The sequence below is a fragment of the Anastrepha obliqua genome, chromosome 4, assembly GCF_027943255.1.
Source record: "Anastrepha obliqua isolate idAnaObli1 chromosome 4, idAnaObli1_1.0, whole genome shotgun sequence".
Lineage (NCBI taxonomy): Eukaryota > Metazoa > Arthropoda > Insecta > Diptera > Tephritidae > Anastrepha > Anastrepha obliqua.
Genome location: NC_072895.1, coordinates 27429019 through 27452389, shown reverse-complemented (window position 1 = coordinate 27452389; position 23371 = coordinate 27429019). Strand labels below are relative to the sequence as shown.

Genomic DNA, 23371 nt, shown 5'->3' with positions numbered 1-23371 from the left:
CTCTGCTGCAAGTCAAATGTTTACACTGTTTTAATAAGTTTTTATACTATCCTACTCTAAATTAAAATAGAACTAATATGTACAGGTGTGAATATTGTAAACATAAATATATACTACTTTACTGAAGGGAATTTCTTATGATGTGGAAAGAATTCAGCAGAGCCGCTTTTTGAAGGCCATAAATAAAGTGCTTCTCGAGTTTGAGCTTCTTGAGGTTTTCCGCCAGATTCACGTGAACGAGTCCGTGGGCCGATATGATCAATGGCAATATAAAAACCTTTTTGAGTTTCCACTGGCTTGATGTCAATCCCCAAATTGTAGTATTTGCTGATTTTCTCTGTGTACGTTTTACGAATATTTTTGTTCAATAGGACGGCAAAGTCTTAATAGAGTAGCATGTCTTTATCTTCGTGCACTGGCTCTGGAACATATCTGTAATAGGGTGTCTTCTCACGGTGAAAATCATACATTTGAGCAAGTCGTTGGTGTATAATTTTTGCAACATCTTTGTGCCGTTTAAGGCAGAAGGAGTTTGTTAATAGCATATACCCAGCTAAAACATGGTTTAGAGTTTCGCCGTGGTCGCCACATTTACGACATATGTCTTCCGGAGCATTGGGCTCTCTGATGACATACTTTACACAATTTCGCGTGGGTACTACTCCATCTTGCATAGCAAATATAGCACGTTCTGTTTCCGCGAAAATTCCTTTATTGATTAGCCATATGTGCGACAGTTTCGTGTCGACATGCGGGCTTTTCAATTCGTTGTAATATACGCCATGTATGGGCATTCGTGACCATTGTTCAACTTTGTCCATTTTTGTTGTAGTGTTCCTGCTGGTAAACTCATCCATCATTCTAAGAGGTGTAAATTTATCATCAGTTGCACTGATGGCATGGTGAAGTGCAGAGTTTCCGGCCTTTCCATAGAAGTAAATTCTAAGTTTCAGGATCAGCTCCCACGTCAATTGCACCTCTACCTCCTGCTTTCCTAGGCAGTGCAAAGCTCAATACAGAGCTTTTAGGATGATGCCATTTATGTTTAGTCATTATTGTCCGCATCATGCGTTCCAAGTTGTTCAGTTCAGTTGTTGACTATTTTACTATGCCAAAACTATATGAAATTACAGGTATTGCAAATGATGCCTCTGATCTGGTTATTGCCTTTCGGGTTTGTCTTACAAAGTGCGTGGAGGCATATTTTGTACAACAACAGCATTGTTGTTTTGTAATACACCAAGGTACTTATAAACTTCACCTTTTTCCATTTCCTTAAAGTTCGCTGTGGTGTTGTCATCTGCACCCGGTTCAACATTTATGACTTTGCCTTTTGCAATTTTTATTTTTCGACATTTAGCAAATCCTATGGGCATTCGAATATCTTTAGAGAAGCTAATTACGCATTCTATCAATTTTTCCAAGTGTTTTTCTTTGGCAGCATACAGCTTTAGGTCATCTACGTAAAAGAGATGGTTGATTGATTACTTTCCGGCATCACCGTATTTTAATCAATATCCATAGCCCGTTTTCTTAAGTATATTTTTCGTTTGAATATTTCATTTTATTTCATGACTACTTCTTATTTTGGTTAATATTATTTCATATACATTTTTTTATTTGTATTTTTTATTAATCAAATTTCGTTTTTTATTTCGCGTTATTGCATTTTATTTTATTTGTTTCTATTTTGTATTATTAATTATTTTAATTTTAAATAACATTAATTTATTTTTGTTTCACGTTTATTTTATTTTGTTTCTTTTTTTTTGTTCATTCTATTTTATTTTTTTATTTAATATTTAATTTAATTTCCTTTTTATTTCGCGTTGTTGTATTTTATTTCATTTATTTTTGCTTTATTTTATCTTAATTTTTTTTGTTTACCCTTATTTTATTTATATTGTTTTACTTTTTATTTTATAAATATATATATTTTTTTGTATTTAATTAATATTTTATTTTTTTATTTTCTTTTTATTTAACATTATTGTATTGTATTTTATTTTACTTAATTTTTTATTTGTACTTAATTAATATTTTAATTTAATTTCTTTTTTTTTTGTTTCGCGTTATTGTATTTACTTATTTTTGAATTTAATTTTATTTTTTAAATTTAATTTTATTTTTTATTTGTACTTAATTAATTTACTTTTTATTTAATTATTTAATTTTATTACTTAATTTTTTTGTGTATTTAATTAATACTTTAATTCTTTAATATAATGTCTTTTTTAATTTCAAGTTGTATTTACTTTTTTTAATTTTATTTTATTTTTTATTTGTATTTAATTAATAATTAATTTATTTTTTATTTTACTTAATTTTTTTATCAGTACTTAATTAATATTTAAATTTATTAATTTAATTTATTTTTTTTTATTTCGCGTTACTTTATTTATTTCTATTTTATTTTATTTTGTGTTATTAATTATTTAGTTTTAATTTATTTTTGTTTACCGTTATTATTATATTAACTTTTTTATTTTATTTAATTTAATATATAACTGGCTCTTACATCACATTACTTGTGGTGTGCGCTTCAGTTTTACGCTGACCCGAAGGGTAGATGAATTTTCTAGCATTTCTGCCTAAATGTCGGTCGTTATTAAAAAAAAAATTTCTCCTATCATTTGACGCTTCATGCCGACAGTGAGTATCGAACCCATGACCAATCGAGTAGTAGACGAGTTATTTGTCCTTTTCTTTCCTTTCCCCTATTTCATTTTACTTGCCCGTTATTTAATTTATTTAAACTATTAACCTTTTATTAAATTAGTTTGCCCTAAAGCTAAACTGCAAAAATAAGGCAGCCAACACCTGCCGTTGAACCTGATTTCTAGACCAGTTGCAAGATGTTGTTTAAAATCGAGTTTTGGCAAGGTCGAAAGTAAAATTTGAATGCGCAGCGCAGTTATGTGAATTCATGCGATTTTCCATACTGGTTGTTATTGTTGTATTTATAGTGCTATCTAAACTGTTTGTCTTTGCTCACTTGCGTTTATGGTGTGGCGCGTTTATGGTTTCAACTTTTGCTCTTACCTTATGCCTGTGGGTATCACACAAATCAACGCAAAGCAATTTATCACCAGCCTTACAAGGTAGGAAATCAACTCGGTGAGACCGTGCACCGATTGCAGGCCCTGAGAAAAAATAAAAAGGGAAATGGTTAATAAGAAACTCAATGGTAATAATTCTCATAAAAAGCACTGATGGCTTTTGATGAAAAGCGGGAATATTGAAACTATTATTAGCTTTCGTAGTTTCAAAATTTGCATATACGGTTCACACTGCATATACGCGTTCACACTGGCAAGGAAAGTGATTTTTCAACTCATTTTTGTGTCAAAAATATTTATGCGCTTTACCATACAAATGCAATAAAATTAAGTAAAGAAAGTTTTTTTCAACTTTTGGCAATCAAGTTTTCCATCTACTGGCAAATGATGTTAAACCATTTGAGTGTTACCGAGTGACATTTTCGGCGAATTTATGTGGAATAATGTAAACAAAATGCTGGCTAAAATATCGAAAATATTATTAATAAAACCATTTTTCTGCAATCGATTATTTATTTACTGTGGTTTTATATATATTTAACGCGAAGTGATGTTCTTATTGATATTTACCTTTCCCATTGTGTTTTAAGGTGGGGGCAGGTATTCTCTTTTTGACTTACTTTTCTACGTTGATAACTACGAGCATAGATTTTAAATGACATAATAAATTAAATTGTTTTCAAATTTTGAAAAAAAAACCGATATCCTTCAGTACTTTCCACGCACAGCGTGTTCGTTTTTTATTATTCCTCAGCTTAAATGGCTTTCTGGCAGCACTTTCCTTACCAAGTCGCGCGGTATACTTTTCAATTTCAGTGTAAAATACAAACACATATACAAACTCAAGTAAACAAGCAAACTCAATATTAATTTATCTTACCCAATGTTGTGTTGTCATAATCATGACAAATATCAGCTCCGGTATGGAGAGTAGACCAATGACCACTGACCATGCGAATAGGCCCCACGGCAAGCCTGTGACGAGTCCATGTATGAGTATTGTTGTTGCTACAAAAACTATAAAAAACTGTGTGCAGAGGATGTATGAGGATATGGGCAAATCGCCGTGCGCCTCCAGTATCCAGGACACTTCACAGGAGAAGGCACCCAAGTACACGATCTGTTGTGGAATTAAATATTTCATGAAAATTATGCATGCGTACATTAATAGAAAAATGTATTGAAAAAATATATAAAATGTGTACATCACTATTGCTAATTTATGTAGTTTAATTAAATATATCATAATCTAAAATGCTATCTTAGAAATATTACCGCATTATTACTGATAAAATGTTTTTATATATATTAAATATAAATAATTTCATTACAGTAGTAAGGCAACTAGCAGCTGGGGCTAACGGCCTAGAAAGATTTATTTATATTCCAATGCCTTTGATTTAAGTAACTGAATACACCATTTTCACCATTGAATAACTTTCAAGTCCACATATTGGGTCTGTTTATATGTATATAATTGGGGAATGCAACTTTCCCTAGGTGCTTGGCCGAACTTCTCATACTTCGTACGTCTTAACGCTGTCCTACAATTTTATGTCGCTTCCGAATGGCAGATGGTTTTTATTTGTTAGCTTTTTCGCGACAGAAATACACTCAAAAAATTGCCATTGTTGGTCGAGAGACGTCCACCATTAAAGAAACTAAAGGGTTTTCCAATAAGAGGTGTTATTTTGGTAAAAGATGAATGGTTTCGTTGTTTGTTTGGCACGTAGCGCCGTCTTGTTGAAAATAAAGATTGTCCAGATCAATACCATCCAATTCCGGCCATAAAAAATCGTTAATCATCTCTCGATAGCGCAATCCATTCACCGTAACTGTTTCTCCAGCTGCATTTTCGAAAAAGTAAGGTCCAATGACTCCGTCGGACCATAAACCGCACCAAACAGTCACACGTTGAGGATAGAGAGGCTTTTCAACAATAACTCTTGGATTTTCTGAGCCCCATTTTGCTTGTTAACGAAGCCACCGAGGTGGTAATAGGCCTCATCACTCAAGATGATTTTTCGATGGAATTCCGGATCATTTTCATGCATTTCAATGACCCAATCATCAAAGACACGACGCTGTTAAGGATCGGTCGGCTTAAGTTCTTGTGTTAACTGGACTTTATAAGCCTTAAGACCCAAATCTTTATGCAAAATACGGTGTAATGATGCTTGTAGAATGCGTAATTCCAAAGAACGACGATGAACGAACAAACCTGGGTTTTCTTCAACACTTTCGGCTACAACAGCAATATTTTCGGCTGTTCTTGAGCGAAGTGCACAGGTTTTATTCTTCACATCACTAACTTGTCCCAACAGCTCGAATTTTTTCACCAATTTCTGGATGATGATTTCTTCAGGATGACTCAAAAATGTTCGAGTTTTACGAACTGTCTCTGCCAAATTTTCACCATTTTTATAGTGAATTTTAAGAATTTCAATGCGTTGTTTAAGCGTTCAAAAAATGACAGCTTCAAAAGTGACATCTCCCGAAATAGCGGACTATTCAAAATAACACCTGTTATTGGAATACCCTTAATTTCTATCATTTTATTCTTCACATAGTGAGTTCCAAACTCGAAGCAACCGAATGATTGTTGACACACAAGCCAACTAAAATCGACTGGTTTTGCAAATTTTTAACTTAATCACGACTGTTCGATTGCTACGAGTACATTTTCGGTACTTCAGTTGGTGAGTTGTCTCGCTAACGAATATGTTAACTAAAATTACCCACTACCCTACACCATTTGAGTGATAATAATGAGCCTAGCATGAGATCACCCATGAACCCAAAGATGGGTTCAAAAGTTCTGAAAAAAGTCGCAACAAACTGTCAAGTTTAAGAATAAATGGTGAAGGTTTTCAAGTCGATTATGTGTGATCGGGCTTTTCTAAAGCATTTGATAGATTTTCTCATGCAATTCTATTATATAAATTGGCCTCGCTTGGTTTTCATTCCGTTTTCTTTCAATGCTTGAAATTTTAGTTGCGAATGCGATGGATTATTCTCTTTGGGCCATTTTGGAGAGGAAGGTCTGAACTAAAAGATTCACCAGTCTCGAGGCGCTACCTTCAAGTCACATTCGGGCAGCTTGGGATACGTTTCTGGACCATCTCAAGGCCATAGTCAAGGCAAAGGGTGGTAATATCGAGCAACAGTAAATTTATTCTTAATTTTGTATTATTTTCACACACTTTTTACTTTGAATTGAATAAAAGACAAGCGCGCTAACGATAACACTCGAGAAGGTAGAATGCTACGTAGGCAACAGCAAATCAATATTTTGGAAGCTGCTATGACGACTGGAAAACTGTTATATGACCCAGGAAATGCGTTTTTCTCAAAGCTATGTTTTTTGAACTGGTGGTCACTGTAACTTAAAAACCGCTTGGTAGATTTCAATAAAATTTATACAGCTTTTGAAAAACATAAAAAACTCGTGCCTGATTTTCAAAAATTTCGATTTTTTTTTAAACAATTAATTGTTGGTTTTTTTCTCGAAAATCTGAAAAATATTTTCCTGAGGCCGCCATATTGTTAATTTTGAAAAAAAAACTTCGATCAGTCAGAAGATTATCTATTAACAAAACTAATTTCTCTTGTTCGATTGATTTTAGATGAATCTCCAAGGACATGTGATGATCACCGCAAGGGAAATCTGGAAAAACGGACTCCATACAAACAGTTATTACTTTTACAATTATTATTTTTTTTTTTATTTTGAAATTTTGCTAAAGTTAAGTCGAAATATGATGTATTTGTTTTTGTGAAATTGACTAGCAAAAAAAAAATTATTGAAAATCATCATTTTTTCGTGGCTCTGACTACCACTAACGCCATAATTACCGAATCTTTGTAAGCTGAACTTGCGAGTGTCAGCAACACGGCAATTCATGTCACACAGCTTATAGTTCTCTTGGGCTCTATATTCGGTAGTCATACAAATTATAGTTCTCGTACTAAAAATCGTCTTGGTGATGCCAATTTATCATCTCGGAGCTATGATTAAACTCCATTTGACTTTATTGTGGATTATCGTTATAGACCTATGTAGTGCAAATAATCCGCAATCAGTTCAAATACTTAAGAAGAATATCGGCGTTGTCATTCGTGAGGTTGAACATTGGCTGAAATAATTTGATTGAGAGGATGGGATACTACAGCACCAGCCGAGGAAATAATTTGCATGAAATTATATTGCAGAATTAATTGAAAGGTTTACTGTGTCTAGAATAGCAGAAATCCAAGGCGTATTCATACAATGTATTATTACTAGAACAGCTGATTTGAGTTTTTTCCTTTTAATGGATTGTATGCCAAAGTTACTTGTTTTGTTTACATTCTGATTGAAATTCATGGAATTCGTGGCAAGAGATCAGCTGATTTTGGCATTTAAGAACACCATATTTAAATTTTGGATTTGTACTTCTGCCATCACCTTATATGAATTCGCCCTGCAGAAATCATTGGAAAATATTAAACGGTAATGTTTATGTAGGATTTTTCAAACGAAAACCATGCGGATGAAATTATTTGTAATCTCAACCTCTACTGGAATAAAGTTTCATAAACAAAAATAAAATTATAAATTTCCTAGTCATCTAATACTCAAATTATATGCAGTAATTTAATTAAATCTGCAATAAATACTATTGGCCATGCAACGGCTGTTACACTTGATTACAGCAATTACAACATTTACAGCAGCATTTACAACAAACAACTAAGCCACCAGCAGTGTGAGAAAAGCGAAAGTAAAACGCTCAAACGATCAATTATTCAGTCAATCAAACGGAAAGAAAAACTTAATTTCTCAATGCTACATATTTAATTACCTAACTGAATTCACATGCACATACATACATACACGCATACGAATGTGCTCTAAATATATATGTATTTAAAGTTTGTTTTCCCTATTCCGCGCTTATTGGACACAATAAAACAAAATAAATATACATGGGAAATACCTTGTGGTGAAAAGGCGGTAGAGTCTAGCAAAGGACTAGTCCGATTTTTCTTATTTTGTAAATGTCTGCGAACTAGAAGCAAAACAGATGCAGCATGGCCAGTGGAGCCATCGTCTGTTGGGCATTGCCTACTCAAATGAAAGAGGTTTCTTGTCAAAAACGTCTACCAAAAGAATGCCATTTAATTTTTTTACCGGTCTGTGAAATATTGTAGTTTTGTTGAAGAAGCCATTCAAGGAGCTACACCAAGGAGGAGAGATATATTGGGTGGGGGAATAAGTGTTTATATTTTCTTTTATTTTACAGCGATTTGCTTACTGTTTGGCACTCTTTCTGCTCCACAAAACTATACTAATTGAATTTTTGAGTTATTTACAATAATTTTTTATTAGTTTTGAGCCTTAGAAATGCAATACCCAAAAGGTAAAAATCAACATATTCGGCGCCTCCTCTTCTTTGCTTTTCATCGAGATCAAAAAATTGCCGAAGCAGCCCGGGACATTTGCGACAAGTATGGAGAAGGTGTCATAAGTGAGTCTACAAGAACGTCTCAAATCACTTTTGAAGAAAATTGGTCCCCACACCAGTCGTGAAATGGCGGAAAAAATGAACTGCGATCATAAAACGATTCCCAATCACCTTCATTCAATGGGATTTACCGAAAAATTGGGAGCCTGTAAGTCTAGGTGCTTCATGAGCTCAATAAAAAAAACAAAAAAAATAGCCTTTGAATATGACGGTCAACAAGGAGCTCTACATTGCCCAGCTACACCGTGTAAATAATGCTATTCGACTCAAAAGACCTGATCGAAATGGTCAAATCATACTCCTTCACGACAACGCCAGGCCGCATGTTGCACAAGTCATCAAAGACGTTAGCTTCGAAAAAAAGAGGGCCCCAGAAACTGGCTCAACAACTTTTTTGACTCCAGACCAGGCGATTTTTGGCGAAACGGCATCAACTAATTGGTCGAGAGGTGGGAAGAGGTTTTAAATTCCGAGGGCGAATATATAAATGATTGACTTATTGATATAATTAAAGTTTTTTGTTTAAATAAAAGTCTTCGGTAAAAACTCTACGAACTTATTCCCCGACCCAATATTAACTCGACCGTGCGATAAACCCACCACCGATCATTTTCGTAATATTAAAAAAGAAAGTGTGTGGTAGTTCACGGAACCCGCACGATTGAAGTGAAACTTCTTTTATCAACAAATCAATAATTTAACTATTATTTCAATATAATGCATGCAGAAGTCATGGAAAGCATGGAATGGAATTTTATTAAACAGAATTATTTATTTATTTTAATATAAAAAGAAATGAATTTATTGTACTCAATTACATTTGGTTCTCGGCATTGTCATTATCATTATTGGATTCGTTTTCCAAAAATGAAACAAGGGCTTTATGGTAACTGAAATACGTAAAAAATGATCTACATTCTAATCTATCAAGGTATCGATGAAATACTGCATCAATGGTAGTTCCGCATCTTGTTGTTGGTACTACAAATTATCACTTATCGTACAACCGGAGGATTCACTGTCACGGTGTTCAACAGTAGCTCTTAATTTTTTACGCTCCAAATACTCACGTTGCCGTTCAGCACCTGTTTTCGGTTTCCGTTTTTGTTGATTTGATGCCATATTTAACAGAAATCAATCAACAAAACAAAATATGTTTGTAAGATTTGCTCAAAACTACACACACACTCTATGACGCGTCTCGCGTTACTAATAATATTGTGTTTGGGATAACTGTCAACTGTTTCCACCGAAATGCGTTCGCAAAGTGTATGGTCTTTGGTATGGTAAACAGATTTATGATACATTATTTTGCGGCGACAGCACAGCGCGATAGCCCAGCGGCTAGCAATGTGGGCTTCCGATCCGAAATCCTTGGTTCGAATCACAAGAAAATTTTTTTTTTTTTTTTTTTATACATTTATTTCATTTTGTTTTATGATATGTTTATGAGCAGATTTTTTTCATGGCAGAAATACACTCGGAGGTTTGCCATTGCCTGCCGAGGGGCGACCGCTATTAGAAAAATGTTTTCATTAATTTTGCTTTCACCGAGATTCGAACCAACGACCTCTCTGTGAATTCCGAATGGTGATCACGCACCAACCCACTCGGCTACGGCGGCCGTCAATCAAATGTCATATTTATAAATTACATTCGATAAGAATGCAATAATAAACGACCGCATTACATTCACGACGACACGCCACGCCAGTCTTTTAACAGATGGCGCTGGCATAGCGTGAGTTTTACGTAGTTTAGCGTAGTTTTACTCCTCACAGCGTTTCATCCACGCCACGCTTTTAACAGATGGCGCTGGCGTAGCGTCACATATCGATGAAACGCTATGGTTTTACTCCTCACAGCGTTTCATCCTTCGAGACAAAAGAAGTTTCACTTCAAAAAGTCGGTATAATATTGAGTAATTAGCAAGTGAAGAAGCGCGATTTTTAAAAGGCTACACGCTTAACACAGAGATCAGCGATTGCATTTCTGCATAAAAAATAATATCCATTAGATTTATTGGAGTTTTCACTTCGACCTCGTGGTCTTTTGTGCCCTTTACGCATCACAGTACCTCATCCAGACCCAGTTCTCTTATCAAACTCAGAATGGAGCTGGTGTGTTCCTAGTAGATTAAGTTTCTCGATACATTCAAACACCAGTGAGGGCTTGATCTCACAGGACGATAGGGGTATGAGTGCAGCCTTACTATCGCTCATAATGGCAATTGGCTCATAGGCAGATGGCATACACTTTCGCTCGGAAGATGCCATCGGCACAGAATGCTTGGTTTTGGGGTCATATTTTGCAACGTTTATGCCTTTTTTGACTTCGAGCCATCTGTGTACCAGTGTTGGATACACTGCTGGAGTTTACTTTTAAATGCAGGGGTACCCCAGTTTAACTCATCGCCTAGCTCAATTCTAAACTTCTTTTCAAATTTAATGACTTTAGTGATATCTGATAGTGATAGTGATCTCTGGGTAGTTGAGCAAGTGGGAGCTGCAGACTCAGCAATTCCATATTCTTAAATGATATGACATTTCCTTTACCGAAGGCTTCACTAGTAATATTTAACAGGGTACGCTTGGCTGGTTGCTGAATGTCAGCTCGAGCATCACGTCCATCACAGCTGTGGGGCAGGTCCGCATTGCTCCCGTGGTGCACACGAATGCTGAGCGCTAAAGCTTAGTTAGCGCTGCCCGCACTGTCGAGAGAGCGGCTTTCGATGCCCAAGCGACCGCTTCATATGTAGTCATTTGCCTTATTACCATGATGTATATCCATTTTAAGACTCATGGTGCAATTTTGGTTTTGCCGATTCCGTTCAGGCATTTTTTATGTTAAAGATGCACCTTGCACAGGCAGGACCGTCATCGAAAATATCGATAAAATCACAGAAATAATCGAAGTTGAGCGGAATGTTAGTTGCCGCAGCATTGTCCAGGAGCTAAAGATTGGCCATAAAAGAGATTTAAACCGTTTGCGCAAAACTAATGGATTCCTTTTTCCTCGAACTAACTATTAAACTAACTAACTTTTAACGGAAATAAAATTGCCGATGAATTGGCCAACCGTAGTTCAGCGCTTCCCCCACAAGGGCCAGAGCCAATAATCGGAATCAGTTCCACAGGAATCATAAGTTGGATCAGCGATTATGTATGTAATTTACATAAAGAGCGATGGTCTGGTCCAGAACGCTGCAGAACTGCAAAATGTTTTGTGACAAGTCCGAACAGAAAACTGTCAAACTTCCATATAAAACTTGGAAGGAAAGACGCGCGGTTGATGGTCGGCTTGATTACAGGACATAACTCATGGGTTCAGCATATGACCACCATTGGAATGATTGAGGACCCAATGTGCCTGTCTTGTTTAGAGGAGGCGAATAGTAGTCAGCGTTTTCTCTGTGCGTGTCCTGCCTTTGCTAGTGCAAGGCTACGAGTTTTGGGTTCCTATGTCGTGAGAATGAGCAATATTCGTTCTCTAAAACTGGAGGTTATTTACAGATTTTCCAAAGAGCCTGGAAACTCTCACAAGATTAAGTACCTCTGTCTCCATTCTTTCCTATCTCTTTCTCTGATACTTTTCTCCTTTCCTCCTTGACTATCTACTCTCTTTCCAGAGCTCTAAATACAATGGGCATTTTAGCCTGTTTTAGGGGCCACCAAATCTCTTGGTGCTCCTTGGCTCAACCTATCCAAATTTCAATTTCAATTTTCAACTATTTAGCAGTAATTTATGTATTTTCAACTACTGGCGACGGCTACTGAAGCGAGCGAAAGTATCATATCCCAATTAATTTATTTCTGTGCCTAATCTAAGTTAATGTAATTTGCCGCTGGGTATTCAAGCGAAAAGCAAGAAAAATATTTAAGTTTTGTCGTTCTTATTGTTAATCTCATTTTCATTTTCACTTGTTCACCTGCGGCGGGTCTCAAGCAGGTGTTTGTCTTTTATCTACAAGATGCTGGCCATTGATTTGTTCAAGTTGATGCTGCGTGTTGTTGTTGTTGCCATTTGCTGTTCATTCTTACTGCTGACACTTTGACTAACCGTTAGCGCTATTGTTCGTTTCGCTAACGGAAATGTCGAACAAAAACAACTCTTTTACATATATACATCTACACATACATACACATAAATCTAAACACTTATCTACTATTGAGTTTCTCACTTACCAGTAACAATCCGGCAGCCACACAGCAAATCATAAATAAATTGGCCTTTATAAAACGCTCCATTATTTGATCATTCCAAAAACTTTGTATGCTATTTTTGTTGTTTTTGCTCTTGTGTTGCTGCGTTTCACCGATGGCCTTTTCATAATTCATTGTGTTTGTTGTTATTGTTGTGATGTTTGCGTGCAATATTTTAGAGAAAAAAGTTGAAACAAAAATAACGATTGTCGTATATGCACGAAAACAAATGAATAATAACAACAACAACAGCAAGAAACAGAACGGTATAACGATACCACGGTACCGGTCAACACAACCCGTTTCAATGCAAAATTTATGATGTTCACTGTAAAGCGCTTGAATGTATGGAATGCTTGGGTGTTGACTAAGTGAATTCGGTCGTCGTCAATGTGAGTTGAGTCGAATTCGTAACGATTTGAGTGAATTTGTTGCCGCCAACTGAACTACCACCATTTGATGATTGAGTTGAATGCTTTTTTTGTACTTTTGGAATTTGGAATTTTATTGCTTCTCTTATTGCCTTTTTGGTGAATGTGCTTATTCTTATGTTAAATTTGGCCAATTTAGTATTTATGTTGTTTTTTGTTTTTTTCGTTTGTTTTTTTTTTTTTTTTGTTTTTGTCACCACCAACCGCTGTTTCACCGCCTAGAAATGTGAATCTTTTTCATGCGCCTTATAGTTGTTAGTAATTGCGTAAAATCAAAGCTTTTTTTATACATTTATGTGCGTAGATGTGTCTATTCCGCCTGCTGCCAATAAAAACGGTATTGTTTTTATTTTTATTTTTATTTCTATTTTTCTTTTTCGTTTGGCTTATGCGGTACGAGTATGTGTGTGGATATTTTCAATGCTAAAAGAAGCGTTTTATTACAATAAGCTGCTTATGTGACTGTAAATTGTGGTTGTCTGTTTATCGGTCGGTGTATTTGTCGCGCTTTCAATGTGCAGTTACTTGTGCTGAAATGAAAATTTCCACCGTTTAATGATTGAAGTTATCAAATGAACGTTCGACTTGGTAGTGATGAGATGAAAGAATTAGTGTAGCTGGGATCGTGTGTGTGTGAGTGTGTTGCATGAGTGTGAACAAAGCTTAATATATACATAAATGCAGGCTGATAAATAAACTCTCGCTTGCTGTATTGTCAATAAAACTGAGCTTAATTATAAATGCAGCTACTACTTTCCAAATAGGTCTACATGAATAATCTTATAATAGTGATTCGCAAATGACCCTATGCTGGCCCTTATGGGGCGAATTCGAAGTGCGTAAAGCCAACCTATGGAAAGTATTCAACGTCTTGGTGCACTCTGCACCACAGGTGCATTGAGAACTACTCCAACGGCAGCGCTTGAAAGAATACTCAACTTGTCACCGATTGATATTGCGACAGAATGTCCAGCAGCTAAATCTGCCGTAAGACTCAACGCGACAGGCGAATTTACATGTAAAACATTCGAACATAGCACAATAGGCCTGAGTTACAGGGTCGAGACGGACTACATTACTACAAAATGTAATTGGGTGAAGAGATTCCGAACAACAATAGGAGAAGAGGGATGGGAAAAGAGGCATGAAACCTAACCCAAATACTTTTAATAAAGGGTGTTTTTTTAGAGGTTAGGTTTTCAAGTTGGCACTACTCTTTTCGTAGATGGTCTTTTTGACAGCTGTCACTTGATTTATGCTCAGTTTGGTTTGCCTTTTCATAATGAATAGACTTACACCTGAACAACGTTTGCAAATCGTGCAAATTTATTACGAAAATAATGGTTCGGTTCGCGCGACGCATCGAAGAAAATTTTGTTCAGCGATGAAGCTCACTTTTGGTTGAACGGGTATGTCAATAAGCAAAATTGTCGCATTTGGAGTGAACATAATCCACAAGCCATTGCTGAGACGCCGTTACATCCTCAAAAAGTCACTGTTTGGTGTGCTCTATGGGCAGAGGGAATCATTGGTCCATATTTCTTTAAAAATGAAGCCGGCCATAATGTTACAGTCAATGGAGAGCGCTATAGAGCCATGATTAATGACTTTTTCGTGCCTGAATTGGACGATGTTGATGTGGACGACCTTTGGTTCCAACAAGACGGCGCTACATGCCATACAGCCAACGCAACAATCGATTTATTGAAGGAAACTTTTGGTGAGCGCATTATCTCGCGCATTATCTCGCGCCGTGGACCTGTGGCGTGGCCTCCAAGATCGTGCGATATAACACCGCTGGACTATTTCTTGTGGGGATATGTAAAGTCGTTGTCTACGCAGATAAGCCCGAGACGATTGACGTCTTGGAAGAGAATATTCGGCGCGTTATTGCTGACATACGGCCCCAATTGCTGCAAAAAGTGGTCGAAAATTGGGCCTCTCGGCTGGAATTTATTCGAGCCAGCCGCGGCGGCCACTTTCCCGAAATCATTTTTAAAACATAATAGCAAACTCTTATCTTTATAATAAAGCTAAATTCTTGGCCATAACATTAAATTATATACGTTTTATTTCATCTTGAAAACCTAACCTCTAAAAAAACACCCTTTATATCAGGCCAGTCCACTAGTTCATGCGTATTTTACCCATAATTTCACTTTTGTACGATTTTTGCATACTAAAAATTATTCGCGGAATATAACGGAACTATTTATATTTTCTTTGATACATTGTGCATTCAACAAGTGATTTCAAACGCGTATAGAAGCTCGTGTTGTTAAAAAATAAAATGGAATCTTCGAACGCATATTTTGTATTTTTTTTATAAAAGTGGTAGAAATGCAACAACTGCTGCTGCAGGAATAAACACTATTCACGGAAAGGATACCGTGAGTGTAAGGACTGCGCAAAAGTGGTTTTCAAAATTCCGAAGTGGTAACTGCGACATGGAGGATGCCCCGCGCGCTGGTCGCCCTGAAGTTTTTAACTCCGACGCTTTGCTCGAACTCGTGGAAGCTAAGCCAAATTTGGCAGTCGATACGAGGGGTGCCTTTTATATTTCGGGATTTGGCAAGCCTGGTGTTGCAATCTGGCAACTAACAGCTGTATCTCAAAGTTTGACATTTTTGGGCTTTTACGTACTCAGAACGTTTTGAAATACCAGCGCTATTTGTGTTGTTTACAGTAACTTAAAAGATTCATTTCGGTCCAAAAATGGAATTAAATCGTGAACATTTTCGTGCGATTATTTTTTACAACTTTCGACGTGGATTAACTCAGCAACATTGTATGGATGAACTTAATTCATTTTTTGGCGATGAAGCTCCATCAAGGATCAGTGTTTATCGATGGTAAGCTGAATTCAATCGTGGTCGTAGTTCAGTCCAAGACGAATTTCGTGAAGGTCGTCCAGTTGTTGTTCCGAAAACCATTGATACTGTGCGCGAACTGATATTGCAAGATCGTCATGTGACCTATGTGAGATTGAGACAATCTTAGGCATTAGTGGGACCAGCATACATTCAATATGGCATAAACATTTGACTGTCAAAAAAATTTGTTCGCGTTGGATCCCACACAATTTGTCAATCGCTCAAAAAAAGGCTCGTGTCGATTGGCCGAAGGAAATGCTCAAAAAATACGATCGCGGGGCTTCGAAACACGTCTATGACATCGTGACAGGTGATGAATCATGGATTTACGCGTATGAGCCCGAAAGTAAACAGCAGTCGACTGTATGGGTGTTTCAAGATGAGCCAAATCCAACAAAAGTTGTTCGCGCACGAAGCACTTCCAAGCAAATGGTCGCCTGTTTTTTCGGAAAAACTGGACATGTCGCAACCGTACCACTAGAACAACGCGGAACAGTAAATTCTGAGTGGTGCACAACCATTTGTTTGCCAGTTGTCTTCCAAGAAATTAGGAAAACCAATCGCCAAAGACGGATCACTCTTCACCAGGACAATGCGAGCTCTCACACATCGGCTCAAACAACTGCCTTTTTGAGCACCCAAAATATCGAATTAATGGGTCATCCGCCGTATAGTCCTGACTTGGCACCGAATGACTTCTTTTTATTCCCGTACGTAAAAAACAAACTGAGAGGTCAACGTTTTTCGACACCTGAAGAAGCGGTTACGGCATTCAGAATGCATGTTTTGGAGGTACCTCATTCAGAGTGGCAAAAGTACTTCGACAATTGGTTCAAACGTATGCAAAAGTGTATAGATCTTCATGGAGAATATTTTGAAAAACAAGAAAGTGATTTTCGATGATTAAAATTTGTTTTTGTTCTCTAATCCCGACATATAAACGGCACCCCTCGTATGATAGCTCAGAGGTTAAGTTCAGCGCATGGAACAGTTCACAGGCACCTGGTTCAGTTGGGAAAGGTTTCAAAGCTGCGAAAATGGGTTCCGCATAGACTTTCCGTCGTCAACCTTCAGCAGAGAGTGAATGTGTGTTCTCAGCTTCTGCAACGGCTTGAAAATGAAAGTTTTTTGAACCGTATCGTTACTGGTGATGAAAAATGGGTGCTTTACAATAATCCTGATCGCAAACGCCAATGGTTAGATAAAGATGAAACACCAGAACCGACCCCTAGAGATGGCCTTCACCCCAAGAAGATTCTCCTGTCTATTTGGTGGGATATGACCGGTATTGTTTATTATGGACTTCTGGAACCAAACCAGACGATAACTGCTGATTATTATTCCCATCAGCTTTCAAACCTGAATGAGGCACTTAACAAAAATCGACCGTCTTTAGTGAATAGACGCAAAGTTTTGTTTCACCACGACAACGCAAGACTTCATACCGCAAGGCAAACATTAGGCAAGCTGAACGAGCTCGGACGGGAGCTAATGCCCCATCCACCATACTCTCCGGATATTGCACCTTGTGATAATCACCTTTTCCGTGGACCTCAATCCCATGTGAGTAACAAGAACTACTCCTCACAAGAAGCTATAAAAAGGGATATCGAAGCGAATTTTGGCTCCAACACAAAAAATTTTTGGAGCAGGGAATTAAAAATTTGCCTAAACGTTGGGGAGACATTGTAAATAATGAAGGAAAATATATTATTGATTAATAAATACTTTAAACATCTTTTTTTATTAATTTTAAAACCACCTTTAAAAAACGCACGAACTTATGAACTGACCTGATATTTACTGATGGCTCGAAAATGTTAGACGGAGTAGGGGGGCGTTCTATTGCGCAGAGCTAGGCATGAGGCAGATATTTAAGCTTCCCGACCACTGCAGTATCTTTCAAGTCTTTGCTGCAGGTAAGGCTGCGAAAATAGCATTCGCAAAGACATCCAGCAACGCCAACATAAATATATACGTTGGCAGCCAAGCGGCGATAAAAGCAATAAACTCAAATGAAATTTCATCCAAAAATGTTCTAAAGAGCAGAGAGTCTAGCCGCAGAAGCCATAGAGAGACTAGCCGCAGACAGACGGTTGCACATCTATTGGGGGTACCCGGCCATTTGGGCAATGTAGGAAACGAAATTGTAGATGAGATTGACAAGAGCGCTGTTTACATACAATTAGAAGAAGAAAACGGCATACTGAAACCTTTAAATACGGTATACAATGATATCGCTGCGTATATGAAAACACGGATAGCAGGAGGTGAACTAATCTAACCACTTGCAAAACCGCGAAAATCATGTGTACACAGAATGCCGATAGCTACGACCGATTCATACAGCAGGCAGAATCTCCCTTCTCTATAAAGGTAAAATGCATGAAATAAAATATGAAAATGATATAAAATGAAAAAATGGATATCTGGTAACAAAGCCTCACTGAGGGACGCCCTACAGAGGATCGATGATATCGGTCTGCAAAATTGACAGACCAAATGGTACGATAGTGGGAAGGGAAGAACCACTTTCACTATGATCCCCGACATACAGAAATGGATCCGGAGAACATATGGCAACGTTAACTTCATGCTGACACAGTTTTTAACTGGGCATAGCTGTTTCAGGCAGTATTTGTACGAATACAAGCACACAGACTCCCCATTTTGCCTATACTGCCAAGAAAAATATGAAACGCATGAGCATGCCCTGTTAGAATGCTCTAGATTTGATAGGGAATGAAGCATGTGGAGCTGAAATATCGGCGAGAGCATGACAGCTGCTAGCCTAGTACAATATATGCTAGTATCTGAAGAAAAGTGAAACTATGGTTGTAACGTAGCCTCAACAACTATGCGAAGGCTGAGACATGATGACAACGAACGCAGACAAATGAGTGAATAAACACATCCTGCCCCCTCGAAGGAATATCTTAACTGGTAATACCGAGGGGGAAAAAAGCAGAAGAGCGAGGCGATGGGGTGGTTTAGTCCGCAGGCACTACGAAAGTTAATTCAAAAGAGCCGGAGAATATCGCATGTAAATCGGGTATAAGTATTAGTCGGTTCATACGCAAGGTCCGCATGCCAAAAAAACAAATTCGTACCAGATCTGTCCAATTACAAACAACGTTAGCAACAGATTTTGCAATGAACTGGAAGAGAGGGAAACGCTAGAACACCTTCTATGTTCTTACCCCGCGTTAGCTAAAACCAGATTAAAATACTTAGGAGTTTTACAATATGAGAAGTCAAAATGACTCTCGGACTTTTTCCTGCCTTAGGAGTAAAGACAACTTTTACTTCTTTCCATTCTGACGAAACACTTTTATAAAAAAAATATTGAACACTAAAAAGCAAATGAAAAATAATCAAAACTTGTCAAAATATGTATCTGCTATCATTTGTCGCAAGTTGTAACGGGTGGTTGAATTTCAAGGGCCGATGTTGAATGTTAACCACACCTAAAAGCCAAGTTTTCTCCGCATTTCATTTGACAGTTTTCAATTTCAGATTAACTCAATTTGAACCATGGAAAGATAAAAACGGGCGTTCAAATCAAAATGCATATCGCGCACTTCATGATTTTTTCGGTCAATTTAATCGTCCAAATGTGCATACAATCGGAAAAATTGTGCAAAAGTCTGAGCAAACCGGATCTGTAGGAGATGTGAAAACACCAGTGCATACTCGTACAGCTCGTACTGCAGAAAATATTGCTGCTGTTCGCGATAGTGTGGTTGAAGAGCCATCCACCTCAACTCGTCGTCGTGCCCAACAATTGCACCTCTCACGATCGTCGTTGAAGAACATTATGCATTAAGACTTGCATTTACACGCTTAAAGGTGCCATTGACTCAAGAACTAAAGCCTCTTGACCATTTCAAGCGTCGTCAATGGTCAGAATGGTGACAGGAAATGGCAACAATCGAATACCAATTTTCGAAGAAAAGCATCTTCAGGTATGAGGCACATTTTCACCTCAGTGGATTCGTCGATAAGCAGAATTGCCCCATTTGGGCGAATGATAATCCAAGAGTGATTGCCGTAAAACCAATGCACCCACAAATTGTGACTGTTTGGTGCGGTTTATGGGGCGGCGGCATCATTGGGCCGTATTTTTTCCAAAATGAGGCGGGCCAGGCAGTTACTGTGAATAGTGTTCGCTATCGTGAGATCATTACGAACTTTTTATGGCCCGAATTAGAAGATATGGATGTGGACGATATGTGGTTTCAACAGGATGGTGGTGCCACTTGTCACACAGCTAACTAAACAGTGGCTTTTTTGCGCGAAAAATTTGATGGCCGAATAATCTAACGTCGCGGTGATGTCAATTGGCTGCCAAGATCATGTTATTTGACACCGTTGGACCTCTTTCTTTGGGGTTATTTGAAAGAAAAGGTGTACTTCGATAAGTCAGCAACAATTCAAGAGGTAAAGGATGAGATAATTCGGCACATTAACGGCATAGAACATCAATTAAGTCTCAGCGTCATCGAAAATTTGGATCATCGGATGGAGATGTGCCGCCGAGGCCGTGGCGGCCATTTGGCCAATATTTTGTTTAATACGTAATTGAGCCATACCAAATATTATCATAATAAAGAAAAATTATAATAATTTCTTAAAAAAATTGTATTTTATTCAAAATCAACACCGGCCTTTAAAACTTAACCACCCTTTATATGAAAGTAGTATAAAATACAAATATTCCCAACTAAAATCGACTTATGAGATCAAGTAAATAAGATCGACACTGTCTAAGATATACACTGTCTGAAAGTATATATTTTAACTATTTTCATAAATGTTCGTCGCTGGTGATATGCTCACTTTTGCACACAACTATTTTCATTCTTTCCCATCTCGCACACTGACTTGGCAAAATAACTACAAAAGACTTAAGACGCGAACTCAATGTGGTGAATTGAATTTTCAAGAGCACTGCTTAAACTTTTTATTGGCCTACTAACACACTGCACATTGTAAAGTAGCTCTTTTTTATAACGTCGCAAAAATATTTATTTAAGCATTAAGTAGGTTCATGAGTTGGCGAATTGGTAAATGAACTTTTTATGATACGTCGGTGAGATTGAAAATAGGCCGAGCAAATAATTTAATGCTTTGCCGAAAAGTGAAAGAATTTCACGGCTTTCACGCTTAGTTACTACTAGAATCTTTGGAAATGAAGCGTAAATGTTATAAATGCTGGTGCGTCCTTGTTATTTTTATACACTTCTAAATGGATATTTTCAGCTCGCTTTCGAGGTGTAAAATATTATTATTCTTTTATTTAAAAAAGTCTTGGCCTCCTTCACTACTTTGAGTATATCTTCTGTTCATAAAGTGGATATAGTTTCTCATTTAAAGGAACCGCAATTAATATTTTTTTTTTACCTTGTTTACTCCACTCGGGAGCATAGGGCCACCTCATGCGTTGGTTACGTTAATCTATTTGATTTCTGACAGGGTAGGTGATTAGCCTGCCGCTACCAGACCTAAATAAGGGGAGTGCCCACCTGTCGTTGCTTAGGAACAACGCCTTCTTACTGTTTGGAGCGCCATCTGTGTTTCAAATTTTTCTACTAGAATGATCACACAGATGGTTGAGGACTTCGCTAAATTTGGTATGTCTGTGCTATCACCGCGATTGTCGCTTCCTCTTGCTGGTGCCACTGATGCAATGTGTAACTGTGTTTTTTCTTTGTTTTGCTTGTTTTAGCAGCCACAGTGCGCTGACTTTTTGTATGGAAGTACCGATTGGAAGGATAAAGTTTTAGGAGTTGAGGAATGAACATTTTTTTTCTGTTTTTTACTAGAAACTAGGAAAGTAGGTAAGTATGGAAAAGTGCAAGGACCCTGTTTTGCGTAGGATTTGAACCCACAACCTCTGCGATGGCAGGCTAGTGCACTTACGCTAGACTACCGAGGCCGCACTTGATATTAGATATCCCTAATATCTTTTCTAGATTGGTATATTTGGCAGCGTAATCGGGCAGATAGTCGTGTATGTGTCGGAAAACATTTTGTCATCCTGCATACAACACGAAGCGGTTGACATCCCTCATATCACCGAACAAGAACTCCAAGCGGTGTGTAATAAAATAAAGTCTAAGAAAGCTCTAGGTCCAGAGGGTATACCAAATAGAGCCCTGAAATTGCCGATTTCCAAACATCCAGACATATTTCAAGCAGTACTCTACCCATGCCTTAACGAAGACACTTTCCCAAAGAGGTGGAAGAAGCAAAAACTTGTGCTTTTACCCAAGGGCAACAAAAAGGCTGATGAACCCGAGTCTTATCAACCAATATGTCTACTAGATACAATGGGCGAAAATTCTGGAGAGAATTATTTTTGATAGTTGAAGTCAAAGGTATTCCATCCACATACCAGTTTGGCTTCAGGAAATCCCGCTCAACAGTGGATGCTATCAAATGCGTGATAGATTTGGCAACAGAAGCCATTGAAGGCAAAAGAAGGCGCGGCGGGAAAAAAGAGTACCGCGCTGTGGTAACTCTGGACGTTAGAAATGCTTTTAACACAGCTAGTTCGCAGCTTATACTAGAAATCCTCGAAAAAATACGGTCGCCTAGTTATAAAATCAGAATAATTGAGAGCTATTTCACAGACCGTGAGCTGAGGCTTAGAAGTGACAAAGGCATTGAATAGTATATCGCAGTATCCGCAGGAGTTCCTCAACGATCAGTTCTGGGCCCACTGCTATGGAACCTAATGTATGACGGGGTTCTAAGACTGGATATGCCCCCTAGAACTAAAGTCATTGGATGCGCAGATAACATCGCGGTGGTAATGGTAGCAAAACATATCCACGAAATTGAGAGGATCGCTAGCGAATCAGGAAGCAGGATCAAGACTTGGCTAAGGTCTATGAAGCTAGAATTAGCTGAGCATAAGACCGATGTAGTCCTAATAAGCAGCAGAAGGATAATAGAAACTATAAATGTAAATGTTGGGACTATAACTATAAGTTCAAAACCCGCTCTTAAATACCTAGGAGTGATGGTTGACAGCCGTTTAAACTTCAAAATGCACCTGGAATATGCTGTGAAGAAGGCATCAAATGTGCAGTCCTATCTGTTGCGAATAATGCCAAACATTGGAGGATCTAGCCACAGCGAAAGAATACTATATAGCAGGGTAGTCAGCTCGGTTCTTTTGTATACCGCACCGATCTGGGCTAATGCACTGCAGCTTAAGGGGGGAGCCTGGTTTATGAGGTCTAAAAATTGCATCTCTTTGCGATTTTTTTTTTTTTTAAGGAAAAAATTAAT

The 23371-nt window shown here is 37.6% G+C and overlaps 1 protein-coding gene across 2 annotated transcripts in view; it reads right to left on the bottom strand.

Moving 5' to 3' along the window:
* Positions 1-23371, bottom strand: part of LOC129246227 (uncharacterized) — a 47194-nt gene that overhangs the window by 2348 nt on the left and 21475 nt on the right. The window contains exons 2-4 of one of the 2 annotated variants that reach the window (XM_054884873.1): positions 12751-12888; positions 3940-4179; positions 3043-3143 (exon numbers count right to left, since the gene is read on the bottom strand). In XM_054884873.1, coding sequence (XP_054740848.1) covers positions 3043-3143; positions 3940-4179; positions 12751-12813 — 404 coding nt within the window. In that variant the 5' untranslated portion in view covers positions 12814-12888. Of the gene's footprint in view, positions 1-3042; positions 3144-3939; positions 4180-12750; positions 12935-23371 lie in introns of those variants that run through there. The other variant, XM_054884872.1, reaches the window with a different exon arrangement.